The sequence below is a fragment of the Musa acuminata genome, chromosome BXJ2-4 (genome assembly GCF_036884655.1).
Source record: "Musa acuminata AAA Group cultivar baxijiao chromosome BXJ2-4, Cavendish_Baxijiao_AAA, whole genome shotgun sequence".
NCBI lineage: Eukaryota > Viridiplantae > Streptophyta > Magnoliopsida > Zingiberales > Musaceae > Musa > Musa acuminata.
Window position 1 is genome coordinate 46,103,504 of NC_088341.1, and position 16,013 is coordinate 46,119,516.

The following is a 16,013-nucleotide window of genomic DNA, read 5'->3' on the forward strand; positions in this document are numbered from 1 at the left end:
TTGCTGCACTATTCTATTGTTTCTATATATATATATATATATATATATATATATATATATATATATATATATATATAATCTATATTCTATTTTTATTACTGCTCATGAGCTTACACTGGGACTAGCCCACTCACTTAGCCTGCATAGCCAGCCAATGTATGGATTGAGCCCACACAGTCGGCTCACCGCGAGGCTTATACAGAATTGGGTCTCTCAAATCTGCAGTGGTCAACGTTGACATGGTCGATGATGTGGCATGGTGACATGACAATAAATCTAAATTCGATAGCAATTTTCTTGTTATTTAACAATAAATATTTTACATAAAATAAGGATTAAAGGTCAAATAAAACTCTAAACATGAATATTTACACATGATTCCTACACTATAATACGTAAATCTCCTCTATCCTTGTCTGATAGCCCCCAAAGTCCAGTCCTTAACAGTTACAGGTCAAGAAATTTATATTTAGACGAAAAATATGAAATTAACCGATTTTAAATGGATTTATCAAAGAAACTATTATTGCTGACCATTCCACCACCTTTATCTTTTCGACAGTGATGCACAGAGGCCGAAATGCTTTGTTCGGTGGGATAAGGTTTGGATCTTAGCTTCGTCCGCTGTGGAAGACAGACTCGATCCCAACCCTCTTCCTCTCTAGTTCTTTCCCTCTTTCGCTGGCGTGGTGGTGACTGTAGCCATTCCGATCCCTCCGCATGGATGTGCCATCCTACATAACCATCGGCGGCTGGTTCATCCAAGTGATCTTCGACAAGTTCCTCTCCTCTAAGCTCCAAACATGGGCGGCCAACTCCGGCATAGGCAACGACCTCGACAAGCTGCGAGTTGCGATGCTCAGGATTCGATCGGTACTCAGCAGCGCAGAGAAAACCCAATCCGACGGCTTGGTCGGGTGGATGAAGGAGCTCAGAGACGTCGCTTATGATGCCGAAGACCTTCTCGACGAGTTAGAATATCGCCGCCTTCAACAGCAACTGGACGGTGAAAGCAGCAGTCCGGTGAGTGCTTTCCTTGTCTCCAACTTGGAGGCTGCTAGGGATGTGGCCACCCGAGCCGGTGGCCTCCTTTCTTCAAGTTTCTTTAGCTTCAAAGGCGGCGGCAGCGCCTCCAACCAGGAGGCAGCTGCTGCTTCCTCGGCTCGCAGACCATGTAGCAATTCGATGCCCCCGGGCACTCCTGAACTGGCATGGGATAGGATCACTAAAGCTAGAATAAGAAGCGTAATCGAAAGGTTGGATCACGTGAGTTGTTGTGTGAGCGAGACCATCACACTCTTTAAATTGGATCGCTGCAGTAGTGGCCCGAAGCAAAGCACCAGAAAAGGCGCAACCAGCTCGCTGATCAGTACCAAGGTGTTCGGACGAGAGGACGAAGTCAGAAATCTAATTGACCAGCTGCTGCTGCTGAGATCCAACGATGAACCTGTCTCGGTTCTCCCCGTAGTCGGCATTGGAGGGGTTGGAAAAACTACTCTCGCACAACTTGTCTATAATGATCCTAAAATCGTACGACATTTTGAGCTGAGGATGTGGGTCTGCGTCTCTGATAGCTTCGATGATACCGAGCTCACGAGAGAGATCCTAGAATGTGCATCATCCGGTGATAATCTTCAGCACCCAAGTGTCACCAACTTTAATCGGCTTCAAACAGCGATCAAGGACCAGGTAGCGTGGAAGAGGTTTCTGCTCGTCCTGGATGATGTGTGGAATGACGAGAGGAATAATAGGCTATCTGAGATGGAAAGATGGGATAAGCTTTTAGCTCCTCTGAAAGCAGGAAAAAGTGGCAGCAAGATCTTGGTGACAACACGATCGGGAACGGTGTCTGAGACATTAGGTACGATGCACTCGATCGATTTGAAGGGTCTGAGAGATCAAGACTGCTGGTCCTTGATCAAGGAACACACGTTTCGTGATGCGAATCACGAAGAACTACTCAAATTGGAGAGGATTGGAAGCGAAGTCGCTCAACAACTGAAGGGGTTGCCTCTAGCAGCAAAGGCAATCGCAAGGTTACGAAAGAACAAGATGGATGCCGAAGAATGGAACTCAGTTTTGGTGAGAAATGACATCTGGGATCATATCATACCAATCCTAAAACCGAGTTACTATAACCTACCCGCTCACTTGCAGCGGTGCTTCGCGTATTGCAGCATATTCCCCAAAGGTTGGAAGTTCGAGTCTGATGACTTGATTCACCTTTGGATGGCACAAGGGTACATCCAACCCCGAAACAAGAATGTGAGGATGGAGGATGCAGGACAAGACTACATGAATGACTTGATGCGCAGATCATTCTTCCAAGTGCAGAATAAGGAATTCGTCACACTCTATGGCATACATGACCCACTGCACGATCTGGCACAGTCTGTTTCCGGAGATGAATGCATCATAGTCGAAGACGATGAACCCACCAACATTCCACCATCCGTGCGTCACCTATCCATCAAGGCCGAAAAGCTTGTCATGGTTAAAGATGTGTACCACCACCACCTTCATAACCTGCGCACTCTAATTTCCTTCAGCGGAGTCCTCCGGTCGGGCCTCCATGATGGTCTTCTTGTAGATGTCCTCAGGGATTTGAAACACATACGGGTATTGGATCTGTCTCACTGCAAGATGGATAATCTGCCAGAAGTAATATGCCAGTGTATACATTTGCGCTTCCTGAATCTTTCGTCAACTTCGATTCAGTGTTTGCCGGAATCTCTGTGCAGGCTTTACCATCTACAAGTGCTGAACCTGAACGGATGCAGGCTTCGTGGTTTACCTCGGGACATGAAGAACCTGGTAAGTTTGCGGCATCTTACTGCGGCTGATCAATTAATTTCCGACATAGCAGAGATCGGGAGACTGACCTGCCTTCAGAGATTACAAGTTTTCAAAGTTAGAACCGAAGCTGGGTATACGATAAGAGAGTTGAGGGACCTGAACGAGCTTCGAGGATCCCTTTACGTGAGGAATCTAGAGAATGTGGAGAGTAAGAACAAGGCAAGTGAGGCCATGTTAAACGGCAAAGAGCATCTTAGTGTTCTGCAGTTACAATGGCAATCTGGTGAAAAGAATCAGGTGGTGGATGATGATGATGAAGTTCTTGAAGGCCTTCGGCCACATCCAAATCTCAAGAGGCTAGAGATCATGGGCTGTAGAGGTGCCACATATCCCAGCTGGTTAAAGACCCAATGGCTCACCGATCTCAACATCATCTATCTAAGTGGTTGCAGGCGCTGGGAATCCCTCCCCCCTCTCGCTCAGCTGCCTTCGCTGAAGGTACTCTGGATACAGGGGTTGCATGCAACGAAGAGCATTGGCTGGGAGCTCTTGGGTCCTGGTCGCGAGGTTTTTAGACGCCTGGAGGAGCTGGTGCTCGATGGCATGCCCGAGCTCGAAGAGTTTTTGGGAGACGGACGATTCTTTCCACATCTCCAGAGTGTGGTGATCAAGGACTGCAACAAGCTCAAGATATTGCCTCCCTTACCTTGCAATCTTACGGAATTAACCGTTTTGGATCATGGATTCTGGATACCGTACTTTGATGACACCAGGACGGCACCAGTTGGATCAATAGTTTCATCACTATGCATCTACAATTGCCCTGTGCTCATTGCTGGATTCTGTGTATCACTGAAGGAAGAAGACAGCTTGTCATCGCTGCAAACTCTCAGCGTCGGTGACATCTCGTTGCTCACAGGACTAACCGTTAGCAAAAACCTTGCCTGCCTTCAAAATCTAGAAATCCACAATTGCCTCAAGATAACTTCCTTGACAACCGAGCAGGAAAAGGCATTTGAGGATCTCACCTTCCTCCAAATTCTGTGCTTCAACGGTTGTGCCAATCTCCGGTCCCTCCCGAACTTACGAGGTCTTCGCTACCTGAAGAAGTTAATCGTCTCAAACTGCACTCAGATGCAGTCATTGCCGAAGAAGGGACTGCCTTCTTCGCTGAAGGTGTTGGAAATCGCATCATGTCATCCCCTGCTCAAGGGGCGCTGCGGAAAGGAAGGTGGCAGCAACTGGGAAAGTATCAGGCACATCCCTCGAATCGAGATTGATGGAGAGGTGATACAAGAAGAAGCCAGTTGAAATTAACTAGGATTCAGTCGATTCACTGCTCTCTATTCGGCCATGAGATGGATACAACTCTGACATGATTTCTCCTGTATATTTTTCTATATACACAATACAAACAAAATACACATACATATCTATTCAGAATTTATACATATAAAAAAAATGGATATGTATTACTCAATTAAAATGCTTAGATCTAAATTAATAATAATAGATACATCAAGTCCTATAAAATAATTCACTCTTCTTTCTCATCAATCTCACTAAAATAAAATGGCATGTGATCCGCGTGGATCTCCTTTTTCATTTCAAACATATCGATTATTTATTGGGTCGGGCACGATAAGTATGAAACGGCGTCCCACAAAGGCATCAGAGAATGCGACTTTCGGCCAATAATGAAAAGAAAGTCACCGCCGGTGGTATCCACAGACGCACAATGATGGAAAGAGTTCCACCGGTGTGGTTTCTGCCAAGATGAACAACATTAGAAAGGTCACGGGTTGTGGCTGACAACACTTGCCTTTCCGAGACCTTTACAGGTCATGGATGACAAAGTGAATATATCAGAAGAGGAAGAACAAGCGAAAGAGGAAATAATGGCAGCAGTCTCCTATTATCTCTCGCTTTCTGTCGTTGCGTATCTCTGCATCTTCTCAGTCTCTTCACTGTCAGATCATGAAAGCTTCCTCCGTTGCTTCTCCTCCCACGTTTCGCCCACCACCAACTTGTCTCAGCTCCTCTACCTCCCTAACAGCCCCGACTACTCCTCCCTCCTCTTTTCCTCCATCCAAAACCTCCGGTTCGCATCCTATGAAACGCCAAAGCCCCTCCTCATCGTCGCACCGGCCGACGAGTTCCAAGTCCAAGCATCGGTCATATGCTGCAGGAGTCACGGGCTGCCGATCCGAGCCCAGAGCGGGGGCCACGACTACGAAGGGTTGTCCTACCGATCCGAGAAGGCCAGCAGCTTCGTGTTGCTCGATCTAGAGAAGCTCCGTTCGGTGACCGTCGACGTCGAGCATGGCGTGGCATGGGTGGAGTCAGGTGCTACTCTCGGCGAACTGTACTACAAGGTTGCAGAGAAGAGCGGGCGTCTTGGGTTTCCGGCTGGTGTCTGCCCGACGGTCGCCGTCGGTGGCCACCTAAGCGGGGGCGGCTTCGGTCCTTTGTCGCGGAAGTATGGCCTCGCAGCTGACAACATTCTGGACGCCAAGATGTGGATGCTGACGGCAGAATCTTGGACAAGGAGTCCATGGGCGAGAACCTCTTCTGGGCCATAAGAGGCGGCGGAGGAGCCAGCTTTGGCATCATCATCTCTTGGAAGGTGAAGCTCGTCCACGTTCCTGCCACTGTGAGCGTGTTCACCGTTCGCCGAACGATGGAGCAGGGAGCGATAGAGCTCGTTCACCGATGGCAGAACACTGCTCACAAGCTCCACGAGGATCTACTCCTCAGGGTTGACATCGTCCACATGAACAGAGGAGATCAGAGGGTGGTGGAGGCGGCGTTCAAGTCGTTGTTTCTCGGGCACTGCGATGGGCTGCTCCGACACATGGGCGAGCACTTCCCGGCGCTGGGCGTGGAGAGGAATGACTGCAGAGAGATGAGCTGGATCGACTCGGCAGTCTACGCCGCCGGCTACACGAACGGAGAACCTGCAGAGATTCTGGTGAACAGGGAGCTGCAGCCGAAGGACTTCAACAAAGGCAAGTCCGACTACGTCACGGAGCCCATCCCGGTGAGTGGATGGGAAGCCATTTGGGCGAGGCTCTCCGAGGAGGGAGCTACGGGTTCCATGCACATGGATCCTTGGGGAGGGAGGATGAGTGAGATCTCGGAGTCGGACATCCCATTCCCACACAGGAAGGGGAATCTCTTCATCATCCTCTACCTCTCAACATGGAGAGATGAAGGCGTCGCAGCATCAACCAAGCACCTGGGCTGGATCAGGAGCATGTTCCGCTTCATGACTCCGTACGTCTCCAAACGCCCTCGAGCTGCGTATCTCAACTACAGGGACCTCGACTTGGGAAGAAACGAGGAGGGCAATGCGAGCTACCGTAAGGCCATGGCGTGGGGTGAGAGGTACTTCAAGAACAACTTCCGAAGGCTGGCCATGGTGAAGGGCGAGGTGGATCCCCATAACTTCTTCAGCAACGAGCAGAGCGTGCCGCCTCTTCTCGCTGAGACCGGCGAGAGGCCACAGAAGATCTGCTCCACAAGCATGTCGATTTCAGATCAGAGGTCACCAATCAAGCACATGCTGTGATCTCGTCGTCGCCAAGCAAATCTTGGTATCTGTAAGGCCACATTTTGGAAGCAATCTTAATGTTTTGTTTGAAGGAGATAAAGACCACTAAAAAATTCTTAATTTTAAGCTTATTTTTTAATCTTAAATTCCTATCTTGTCCTTTTATGATTATTGGAGGCAAAACCGAGGTCACTTTCGGTAAATCGATATTATTTATGAGGCTATTTTTTAATTTCTTTTTCTTTATTTTTTCTGGTATATATATAAACCGCCATTCGTTTATTCGTTGCGGTCGCTGTTGTTCGTCTCGTCTTTCCTCTTCCTCTGTCGACTCCAAGAAACGACCCAAAACCCTAATCTCCGATTGGGAATGGCGAGCAGCAATCTACCCCCGAGGATCATCAAGGTGCTTCTTCCCGTCTCCCGATCTGTGCTCCGATCTCCCATTTTTTCCTCCGAGATCTCCGTCGAAGATCTGATTCTGTCTCTTTGTCTCTTTCTTTCTTTCTTGACGCCTCGGTCGAACAGGAAACGCAGAGATTGCTCAGCGAACCGGGTAATGTTCGATCTCTGCGTGTTAATGATATCTTGGTCGGATTGATGTTCTTGATCTGCTTGGAAATCTGTGGGGAGATTGTTTGGGGTGTTAGGGTTTGTTCTTTCCCTAGTCGGCTTCATCTCGGTGTCCTTTGTTGCAGCTCCTGGGATCAGTGCATCTCCGTCGGAAGAAAACATGCGCTACTTCAACGTGATGATCCTTGGCCCGGCACAGTCTCCTTACGAAGGTTCTTTGCCTGTAGATGGATTTCTTTTGGATGTTCAGTACTCCAATCAATCTTGTATAACATTTTCTGGTATTTTGTGTGCCTTCCTCGGGTTTTTTGCTTTAGTTGACGTAGTCCTATCTTGGGAGGCACTTCCTCCTCCTTAAATTGGAACGAGCAATGCTGTGGGTCCTGCCACATGTGTTTGTTCAAGGAAAAAAGTATAAGTATATGAATTTTAGAAAGTGTTACTGTGAATAGTGTATTTTAGGATGGGATTAGATCTAGACAAGAATATATCTGCTTAGTTGAGATTATTTTTTTGCATTGTGGTGTCAGATCTACCATTGATGCCACCCTCTAGTTTAACTTACCTTCTGTTTATCTTGATGGGTTGATGGTATAGCTAGACGACAGCAGTCTGCATTGGCATGGAGATAGAAAATTGTTAGATGAGAAAATTCCAAGGAAACCACTATTATATCAAATTAATTCTAGTTTTTTGTTTAGGGTGAATGTGTCATAAATGTTTAACTGACTTAATCAGGATAAGTCCATGTGCATATGTGATCAACCAGACTTTTTGATAGGTTATCCTTAGTGAGCGTTGATGCAGTAGTTGGTAAACTGAGGATGGTTAATACTTATTTTAAGGTCAATCAGACTTTCCATCTTTCTAAAACTGGCTAACATTTACTTTTTGTTTGACACTGCAATTCAGTATTTTTTTATTCTTTGAATTTTTTGTTTGGAAATTTTTTCTATGCTATATTTTATTAGAAATTTGTACTTTCTAGTGGATTACTGCATGTTTTTGATGAAGTTTAGTGGCAATTGCTTACAACATGTCTTCATGAGATTTAAGTTGTTTCAAGTAGTGAATAGTAGAATTTTTCGGATATCCATTCACATTTAAGTTGTGGAATAGTAACTTCTCAAAGACATTATATGTTATTTATTCTTAGTTATCATGCGCTATGTTAATTGTTTTCCTCCTATTTTATATCATTTCTTTATTAGGAGGTGTTTTTAAGCTTGAATTGTTCTTGCCTGAAGAGTACCCAATGGCTGCCCCCAAGGTACAAGAATCATCGATGTGATTGTTTTGTTAAATTTATTACTAGTCAATGAGTTTGTGTGCACAAGAATAACACTTTTGGTAGTTGATTAATGTAATTGTCTTGTATGCATACTCATTCTTTCACAATAACATTTAAGATAATAACATTGACTTAGTTGAATCGAGGTTGAACTTTTGTGCAATGGTGAAGTTTCTCCTCTGCAACTTGAGTGACCAAGATTCAAGTCACAAAAACCACCTCTGTATAACTATATGGGGTAAGGCTACACATGTTGATCCTTCCTAGGCCCTTGGTGGGAACGGTGTCCACTGGGTTCACCCTTTACATTTGCTTAGTTGAAATGTACTTCACTACATATTTCAAAATTTCCAACTTCACAAATATGAAGCATTGATGATTGGTAGAGTTGGTCCTGAAGGTAAGAGTTCTGATGCAATATAGTTGAGACACATCTTAGATGGCATTGGAATGTCTCAAGGGGGTCAATCTAGGGAGAATACTAGAGTCAGGAAAGGACCCATCACTTTTGCATGTGGAAGTCTTTGATGAAGACTTTGCTAAATAATCGAAGTTGGCATCCAGATTTTTTGCTTGAGCCATTTAGGTCACCTTTTTGGTACATATATTCCCCCTATTTCTATGTATTTATGAGGAGGCTGGAAGATCATGTTGACTGTTGCAAAGGCATGCAAAGTAGTTAGAGAAGTTGATAATAACTGTAGAGGTAGCCTATATGTTGATTTTGAAGGTCAACTCTACCATTGGAATACAAAATCTGGTGATCATGGTAAATTGGTAAGTTATTTGCACTTCTACATGATTTACTTGGATGTCTTTTGATGACTTCACCTGCTAGCAACTTTCCATTTCATAGAATCTCAACCCTTTGTTGGATTTGGTAAGTTCCTGCACAGTTTACAGTCATAGCATTAGCTGTATTAGGCCCATTCATGTATAAGAAGCCAGAATATTATGACTGCAGAATGTTGCCAAGGATTAACAAAGCTTATAATTATTATTTTTTATATGTTAAGATAAAAGCTGATTTTTATAATGGCAATGTTTTGTGTAAATATCGTTATGCAAATTAAGCTCTCTACATGGATTTGAAAAGCATGGAGAATCAGGGATAAAGAACTCTAGTTTAGCCTTGTGTTGTTGGTCATTAGCTTTGTGAAAGGAGTTTAAGCAATTCTTTGCAAGCTGAAGTTGGAAATAGACACAAGCAATTATTTAATATTCCTTGTTCTACCAAAGCATAACCTCTTTTAAGGATTGCTGTTTAAACTCAACAGAGTTCCCCACCCATTATTCATCTTGTGCTAAACCAGTAAGCTAATTTATTGTGGTGATGTTGCCCTTGATTCTGCTAGTAGTAGGAATGTGTGCATGTGCTCATAGAAAGGTGATGGCAAATGTTTCAAGATGGTCATTCAAGTCTTTCTCATATCAAACATGGTGTTCATGTTGGAAATCTCATGGGCGAGAGACTTTATAAAAGATGAATCACCTTTGGGCCTGCTGTCAATCAGATGTGATCCCAGAAACTGATTCTTTGCAAAAGCAGATCTTAGCAAGAAAAGGATCATATCATTAAAACCCATAAATCTATCATATCCTACATGCAGTTTTTTGGTTTTACATTCATTTGCTTTTAATTTCTGCTAATACAATATGATTGGCCCTGATACGGGGGATTGACTACTACTGTTACTACTTTCGATTTTCTGTTAATAACTATTCTATAAGTCCCTGACTTTTGTTTCGCCTATTCTTTTGTGAAGTTTGAGCTTTCTGTTCATTCTGTTCTGGTATCCTCTGTTACAGGTCCGCTTTCTAACAAAAATCTACCATCCGAATATTGACAAGGCAAGCATATATCTCATCATTCTCTGTTCATGCTTTGGAGGTGCTATTAGTGTATTGAAATGGTAAAATGATTCTTGCAGCTTGGACGTATATGCCTTGATATACTTAAAGATAAATGGAGTCCAGCCCTACAAATTCGGACTGTGTTGCTGAGGTGACCTTCACGTATGACTTGAGCTATTATATTGCAGTCATAACTTCTTGAACTTTTTATGATTTTCATGGTCAGGGGTGCGTTTAGCACATTATTTTTTCTCTGAAAGCACTTTTTCTCAGTTAACTGTTTTTTTCTCGTCATTATGAAAGTAAAGTTTATCAACTTTAAGAAAAGAACCTAAAGTGGGTCATCGTTAACCAGTGTTTTTTTTTAAGGCTTCAAGATATTTTATGTTTGTGTTTTAAATATACTATATGTTTACCTTATTTTTTAAGGCTTCAAGATATTTTATGTTTGTGTTTTAAATATACTATACGTTTACCTTATTGTTTTATTTATGGATAAAAAATAAGAGGAACTTGTGTGTGCTTACGTGTGCGCGTGCACACACACACACACACTCAGGAGATTCTGTATGTGATTTTTCTAAATTTAAAATTTCATGCATCCCTCCATTTTTATAACATGTAAAATGACATATATCTTTATATTTTATTTAGATAACCTCTGAGGCATATTTAACAAAATAAACAAACAAAAAATAAAACAAAAAGCTGGACGTAGCAGAGAGACGAGGGAGAGCGGAGGGAGGGGAAAAGATGACTGCAACTTCATGCTATTGATTTTTGATAGTTAACTTGAGTAATTATTTGTTGTATTGATGGGTGTAGTTACTTGAATTTAATCTTTATGAGGGCATGCACAAACTGATTTGTTTATGTTTTAGATACTTAATATGCTAGTAGTACATTTTGTGGCTTGATTGTGACGTATCTGGTTTCAATAGTGATAATAATTGTAAAGAAAACCAATCAAATCTACCATTGTGGTTGAGTAGCTCAATTCTTTGAGGTTTCTTTGTTTCACGTTTTGTACCAGTATTCAAGCACTGCTAAGTGCTCCAAACCCGGATGACCCGCTTTCGGAGAATATTGCAAAACATTGGAAGACAAATGAAGCCGAAGCCGTAGAAACAGGTCAGCTTATTGTTTGCTTGGAACATTATTGTTTTATGCTTTTGTTTATGTTGTGTACGTCTTGGATAATGCAGCAAGAGAATGGACTCGTCTGTACGCAACTGGAGCATAACCACATACATGGAGAGAAGTTTTAACATTTAAGTGCTGGAAACTGATCATAAATTGCCAACATTCGCACTGGTGTTGATCATTTTCGTAGTTGTGGCACTTTTTTATGTATCAGTGTAAACCTTAGTTGGTGTGTACGTCGGTATCAAATTTATGCCTGGGTTGGTGTGTTTGCTTAACCTGGTTTCAGATGAAGGCCCGAGAACTGCTGCTTAACCTGCCTTTGAGCCTTTGCGGACCTACCCTCATGTCGTAAGTAGAGAGTATCATACACGAATTCAATGCATCCAAACATTAACCAAAATAATTAAGTAAACCAGGGATGTGGTCATAGTTCTATCATGCAGTCGTATATCTCGTGCAACAAGTCAATTCGCGGCAGATGGTGCCACGCGTGGCGTGGCCTCACCGGAGAAGGGACTGCCTTCTTCGCTGAAGGTGTTGGAAATTGCATCATGTCTTCCGCTGCTCGAGGAACGGTGCGGAAAGAAAGCTGGCAGCAATTGGGAAAGTATTAGGCACGTCCCACGAATTTAGATTGATGTAGAGGTGATACAGGATACGTGGATGAAAAGAAAGAAGACTTTTTATAAATGAATTGATCAAATCAATTTCAAGAAATAAATAAATATATAAATTTGATCAAGGAGCTGAAGTCAATTCCAAGAATTAATAGCAAATTAATTAGGACAGTAAGTACACTCTCGATTGATCTTAAGAAAAAAAATCATGTATGTCAGAGTTCTATCGACTGAATTGCCCGAATCCCTGTCAATTTTCACTGGCTTCTTCTTGTAATATAAAACCAAAATAAAATCAAGAAAATGTTATTACAAAAGATTCTGCCAAACTAACGAGAGAAGTCCTTTATAATATTAGCGACAAGACTCGGGCTGACATCAGCTATCTCAGATGACGCATCATGCCTTGATCGACCGGATAACACCTGGTCAAACGGACCAGAACATCGGCCGAGGCGCATTAACGTCCTGCTCAGGCCCGATCCTTCACGCCACATCAACCGGTGCCAAACGCTACCAGAAGTACGATTCTGCCCCCTGCGGGCAGGCACATCAACCGGTATCTTCTAACTTGATCGTCGGAGGGGTCGGGTCGAGCTTCCCAACCCGACCTGTGTGCAGGTGCGAAGACGGAGGCTTCCCACTAGGTGCCAGGCGAGGAGTTCCCTCCCGAAGGAAACGGCGACCCCATCCCGATCGGACTGCCGCAGTCGGCCACCTCAGTGGACTCGAGGGCCGTACCGGGAAGATCCCATCATCCGGACCCGAACCGAGCCGCGTCGGCCCCGAGGCCACGGCTCAAGGTTGTTCACCACAACATTTTGGCGCTAGAAGGAGGGCCCGAGATATCGAGGGATCACCCGATCGGCCAGGACGAGCCCGCGGTTGAGAGGCCACACCCGATTGGAGCTCTGGAGGAACATCCCCCGCATGGAGAACCTCGAGACGAATACCCCGCAGCGACCTCAAAGCGCTATTGGCGGATACTCAACGACCCGGGCTTGTCGCCACCCGACGGCGCCCTAGTCGACCCGTCGCCCGTGTCGTCCGAGGCCTTTCAGGACCTCACTCATCAAGTCCGAACACTGACCAGTATGGTGCAGTCCATTATCCCGCTCGTTTCTCGTCCGTTGCACCCGCCTACGATCCAACCGCCGCGGCAATAGGAGCTGCCCGTTCGATTTCACGCGCCACCTCAGGAGCTCCCCACTTCGCCTCGGGTTCGATCGGCCCCACTTGGGGACCGGGTGATGGCAAACCCGAGTGGGCGCCCGAAACCCGAGGCATTATCTTCGGGTTTAGCGGACTCCCTGCGAGCCCAATTACACTTTGTTAGTTAGCGGCTCGACGAAGTGCAGAAGGAGGTTCGCAGGTCAAAGAGAGAGCTCGGGGAGGATGCGCACCACGGGTCCCCGTTTGCGCTTGAGATACAAGATCATGCAGTCCCCCTGAACTTCCGCCTCCCCTCCCTTGACGTGTACAACGGCTCCACTGACCCAGCGGACCATGTAGCCGCCTTCCGTGCCCAAATGGCGTTGTACGAAACCTCGAACGCCCTGATGTGCAAGGCATTCCCCACGACTCTGAGGGGGCCAACTTGTGCATGGTATAGCAGTCTGAAGCCCGGGGCGATCACTTCTTTCGATAAGCTCGCTAGAGACTTTGAGCTTAACTTCATAGCCTACGCCCGGCCGAAGCCATCCATTGCACTGCTCCTCGGACTCAACCAAAGGGAGGACGAGCCCCTCTCACATTTCGTGGATCGTTTTGCCACGCAAATCCGGGGTTTGCCGGACGTTCATCCCTCTCTGTTAATGCAGGCGTTTATGAGAGGCCTGCGACCTTCCAGATTGTCTTGGTCCCTCGCGGAGCGACCCCTCACCGCGGTACCGGAGATGCTCCAGCGAGCTAACCAGTACATTGCGACAGAGGCCTGGATGGCCGTGAGAAGGTGAAGCGACTTCTAGCAGCGGACTTCATAGAAGAGGAGGGCGCCCGAGGACCAAGAGCACACGACCTTCCTCACCGAACAGCCTGCCTGCCTACGTCGTGCTCCTCGGCTTCATGCTGCCCGAGATCACACCTGTGCGACCTGCCCGTCTGCGTCGTACTCCTCGGCTCCATGCTATCCGAGACCACAACCTCTGCTCGGTCTGCCCGACTAAGTTGTGCTCCTCGGCTACATGTTGCCCGAGACCACAACCTCTGCGTGGCCTGTCCGCCTGCACCGTGCTCCTCAGCTGCATGTTGCCCGAGACCACAACCTCTACTTGACTTGCCCGACTGAGTTGTTCTCCTCGGCTGCAGGATTGCCCGAGACCACACTTTGGTTTCAACGCAAGTACTACGAAAACGGAACTTGTTCATAATTCGTACAAACTCTTAATATCAAGATAAAGATAGACATTCCAGTCCAGTTGTTGGTTCTTCAAATCACTGACATGATTCTGAGACTTCCCCAACTGACTGACATTATATAGAATAAAGTAGTTACCAAAGAGCATAGCATAGGTAGCTGAACCAGCAAGTGCAGAAGCTGTGCGAGCGAGTGTTGTATCAATAAGGGCGCGGGTCAACAGGGTTAGGGGCAAACAACAGGGTTAGGTTATAAGCATACGATAAGGATGCTGGGTATTGCATAGATACAGGTCATATTCCAACCCTCTATACAAGAGGTACACTTTCTGGTCAGCCCGCTTGAGTCATGCTCCTCGGCTGCATATCACCCGAGACCACTTTCTCTGCGCGGTCAGCCCGCCAGAGTCATGCTCCTCGGCTGCATATTGCCCGAGACCACAACCTCTGCGTCGCCTATCCGCCTGTATCGTGCTCCTCGGCTCCATGCTGCCCGAGACCACACCTACGCGGCCCGCCCGCCTGCGTTGTGCTCCTCGGCTCCATGCTGCCCGAGACCAAACTTGCGCGACCCGCCCGCCTACGTCGTGCTCCTAGGCTCCATGATGCCCGAGACCACACCTGCGCAGCCTGCCCGCCTGCGTCGTGCTCCTCGGCTGCATGTTGCCCGAGACTACGCCTGCGCGGCCAGCTCGCTTGCGTCGTACTCCTCGGTTTCGTGCTACCCGAGACCACGCCTACGCGGCCTGCCCGCCTGCGTCGTGCTCCTCGGCTCCGTGCTACCCGAGATCACACCTACGCGGCCAGCTCGACTGAGTCGGCTCCTCGGCTGCAGGATCACCCGAGACCACTTTCTCTGTGCGGCCTACCCGCCCGAGACGTTTTCCTCAAGCTGCATGCTGTCCGAGACCACCGCCGCACGTCCAGCCTCCCTTATTTGCCAAATCCGGACCACGCCCCTGGTAATGGACCAGTAGCCGCCCGACAAGAACAAATACTGAAAGCTGAAGCCATGCCTCGGACTCCCGTTATAACGACCGACGCATAGCTTCTTTCCGGGGGGGAATATGATGAGGATAATAATGGCGACAAAACTCGGGCTGACGTTAGCTGCCCCAGATGACGCCTCACGCCTCGATCGACCCGACAACACCTGGTCAAATGGACCAAAACGCCGATCGAGGCGCATTAATGTCCTGCTCAGGCCCGATCCTTCACGCCACGCCAACCGGTGTCAGACGCTACCAGAAGTATGATTCTGCCCCCTACGGGCAGGCACATCAAACAACGGCAACCTTCCCTATAAATACCCTCTCGTTTATCAAGAGGAAGGGGGAAGAAAAGGACCACTTAGCTAAAGAAACCCCCTGCCACTATCTTCTAACTTGATCGTCGGAGGGGTCGGGTCGAGCTTCCCGACCCAATATGTGCGCAGGTGCGAAGACGGAGGCTTCCCACTAGGCGCCAGGCGAGGAGTTCCCTCCCGGAGGAAACGGTGACCCCGTCCCGATCGGATCGCCGCAGTCGACCACCTCAGCGGACTCGAGGGCCGTACCGGGAAGATCCCATCATCCAGACTCGAACCGAGCCGCGTCGACCCCGAGGCCACGGCTCAAGGTTGTGCACCACGACAAATATAATACAAAAGATATTATTTCTCGATGATCTCCTAGACTTAGAAGCGACTTTTGTTTGTACTAATTCTAGATAGTAAAAATTAAACTAAGAATGTCAAGAAACATAAAAATAAGAATGATAAGTAGATAACTTTAGGCTCTTTAAAAATAATTTTTCCATGATATTGTGAATATTGGTACCTATTTGTATA

At 46.5% G+C, this 16,013-nt stretch overlaps 2 protein-coding genes and 1 pseudogene across 2 annotated transcripts; all 3 read left to right on the forward strand.

The window, feature by feature from the left end:
• Positions 1-720: 720 nt before the first annotated feature.
• On the forward strand, positions 721-4,107 carry LOC135608849 (putative disease resistance protein RGA3). Its single transcript, XM_065101898.1, has one exon. The coding sequence runs from the start codon at positions 721-723 to the stop codon at positions 4,105-4,107; it is 3,387 nt and encodes a 1,128-aa protein (XP_064957970.1).
• Positions 4,108-4,530: 423 nt separating this feature from the next.
• Positions 4,531-6,495, forward strand: LOC135611266 (tetrahydroberberine oxidase-like; annotated as a pseudogene).
• A 128-nt stretch (positions 6,496-6,623) lies between these two features.
• Positions 6,624-11,488, forward strand: LOC103982287 (ubiquitin-conjugating enzyme E2 36). Its single transcript, XM_009399178.3, has 8 exons — positions 6,624-6,755; positions 6,878-6,905; positions 7,048-7,134; positions 8,134-8,192; positions 10,023-10,064; positions 10,145-10,218; positions 11,101-11,198; positions 11,273-11,488. Exons 1-8 carry the CDS (start codon positions 6,720-6,722, stop codon positions 11,308-11,310), a joined length of 462 nt encoding a protein of 153 aa, XP_009397453.1. The 5' UTR covers positions 6,624-6,719; the 3' UTR covers positions 11,311-11,488.
• Positions 11,489-16,013: the final 4,525 nt, after the last annotated feature.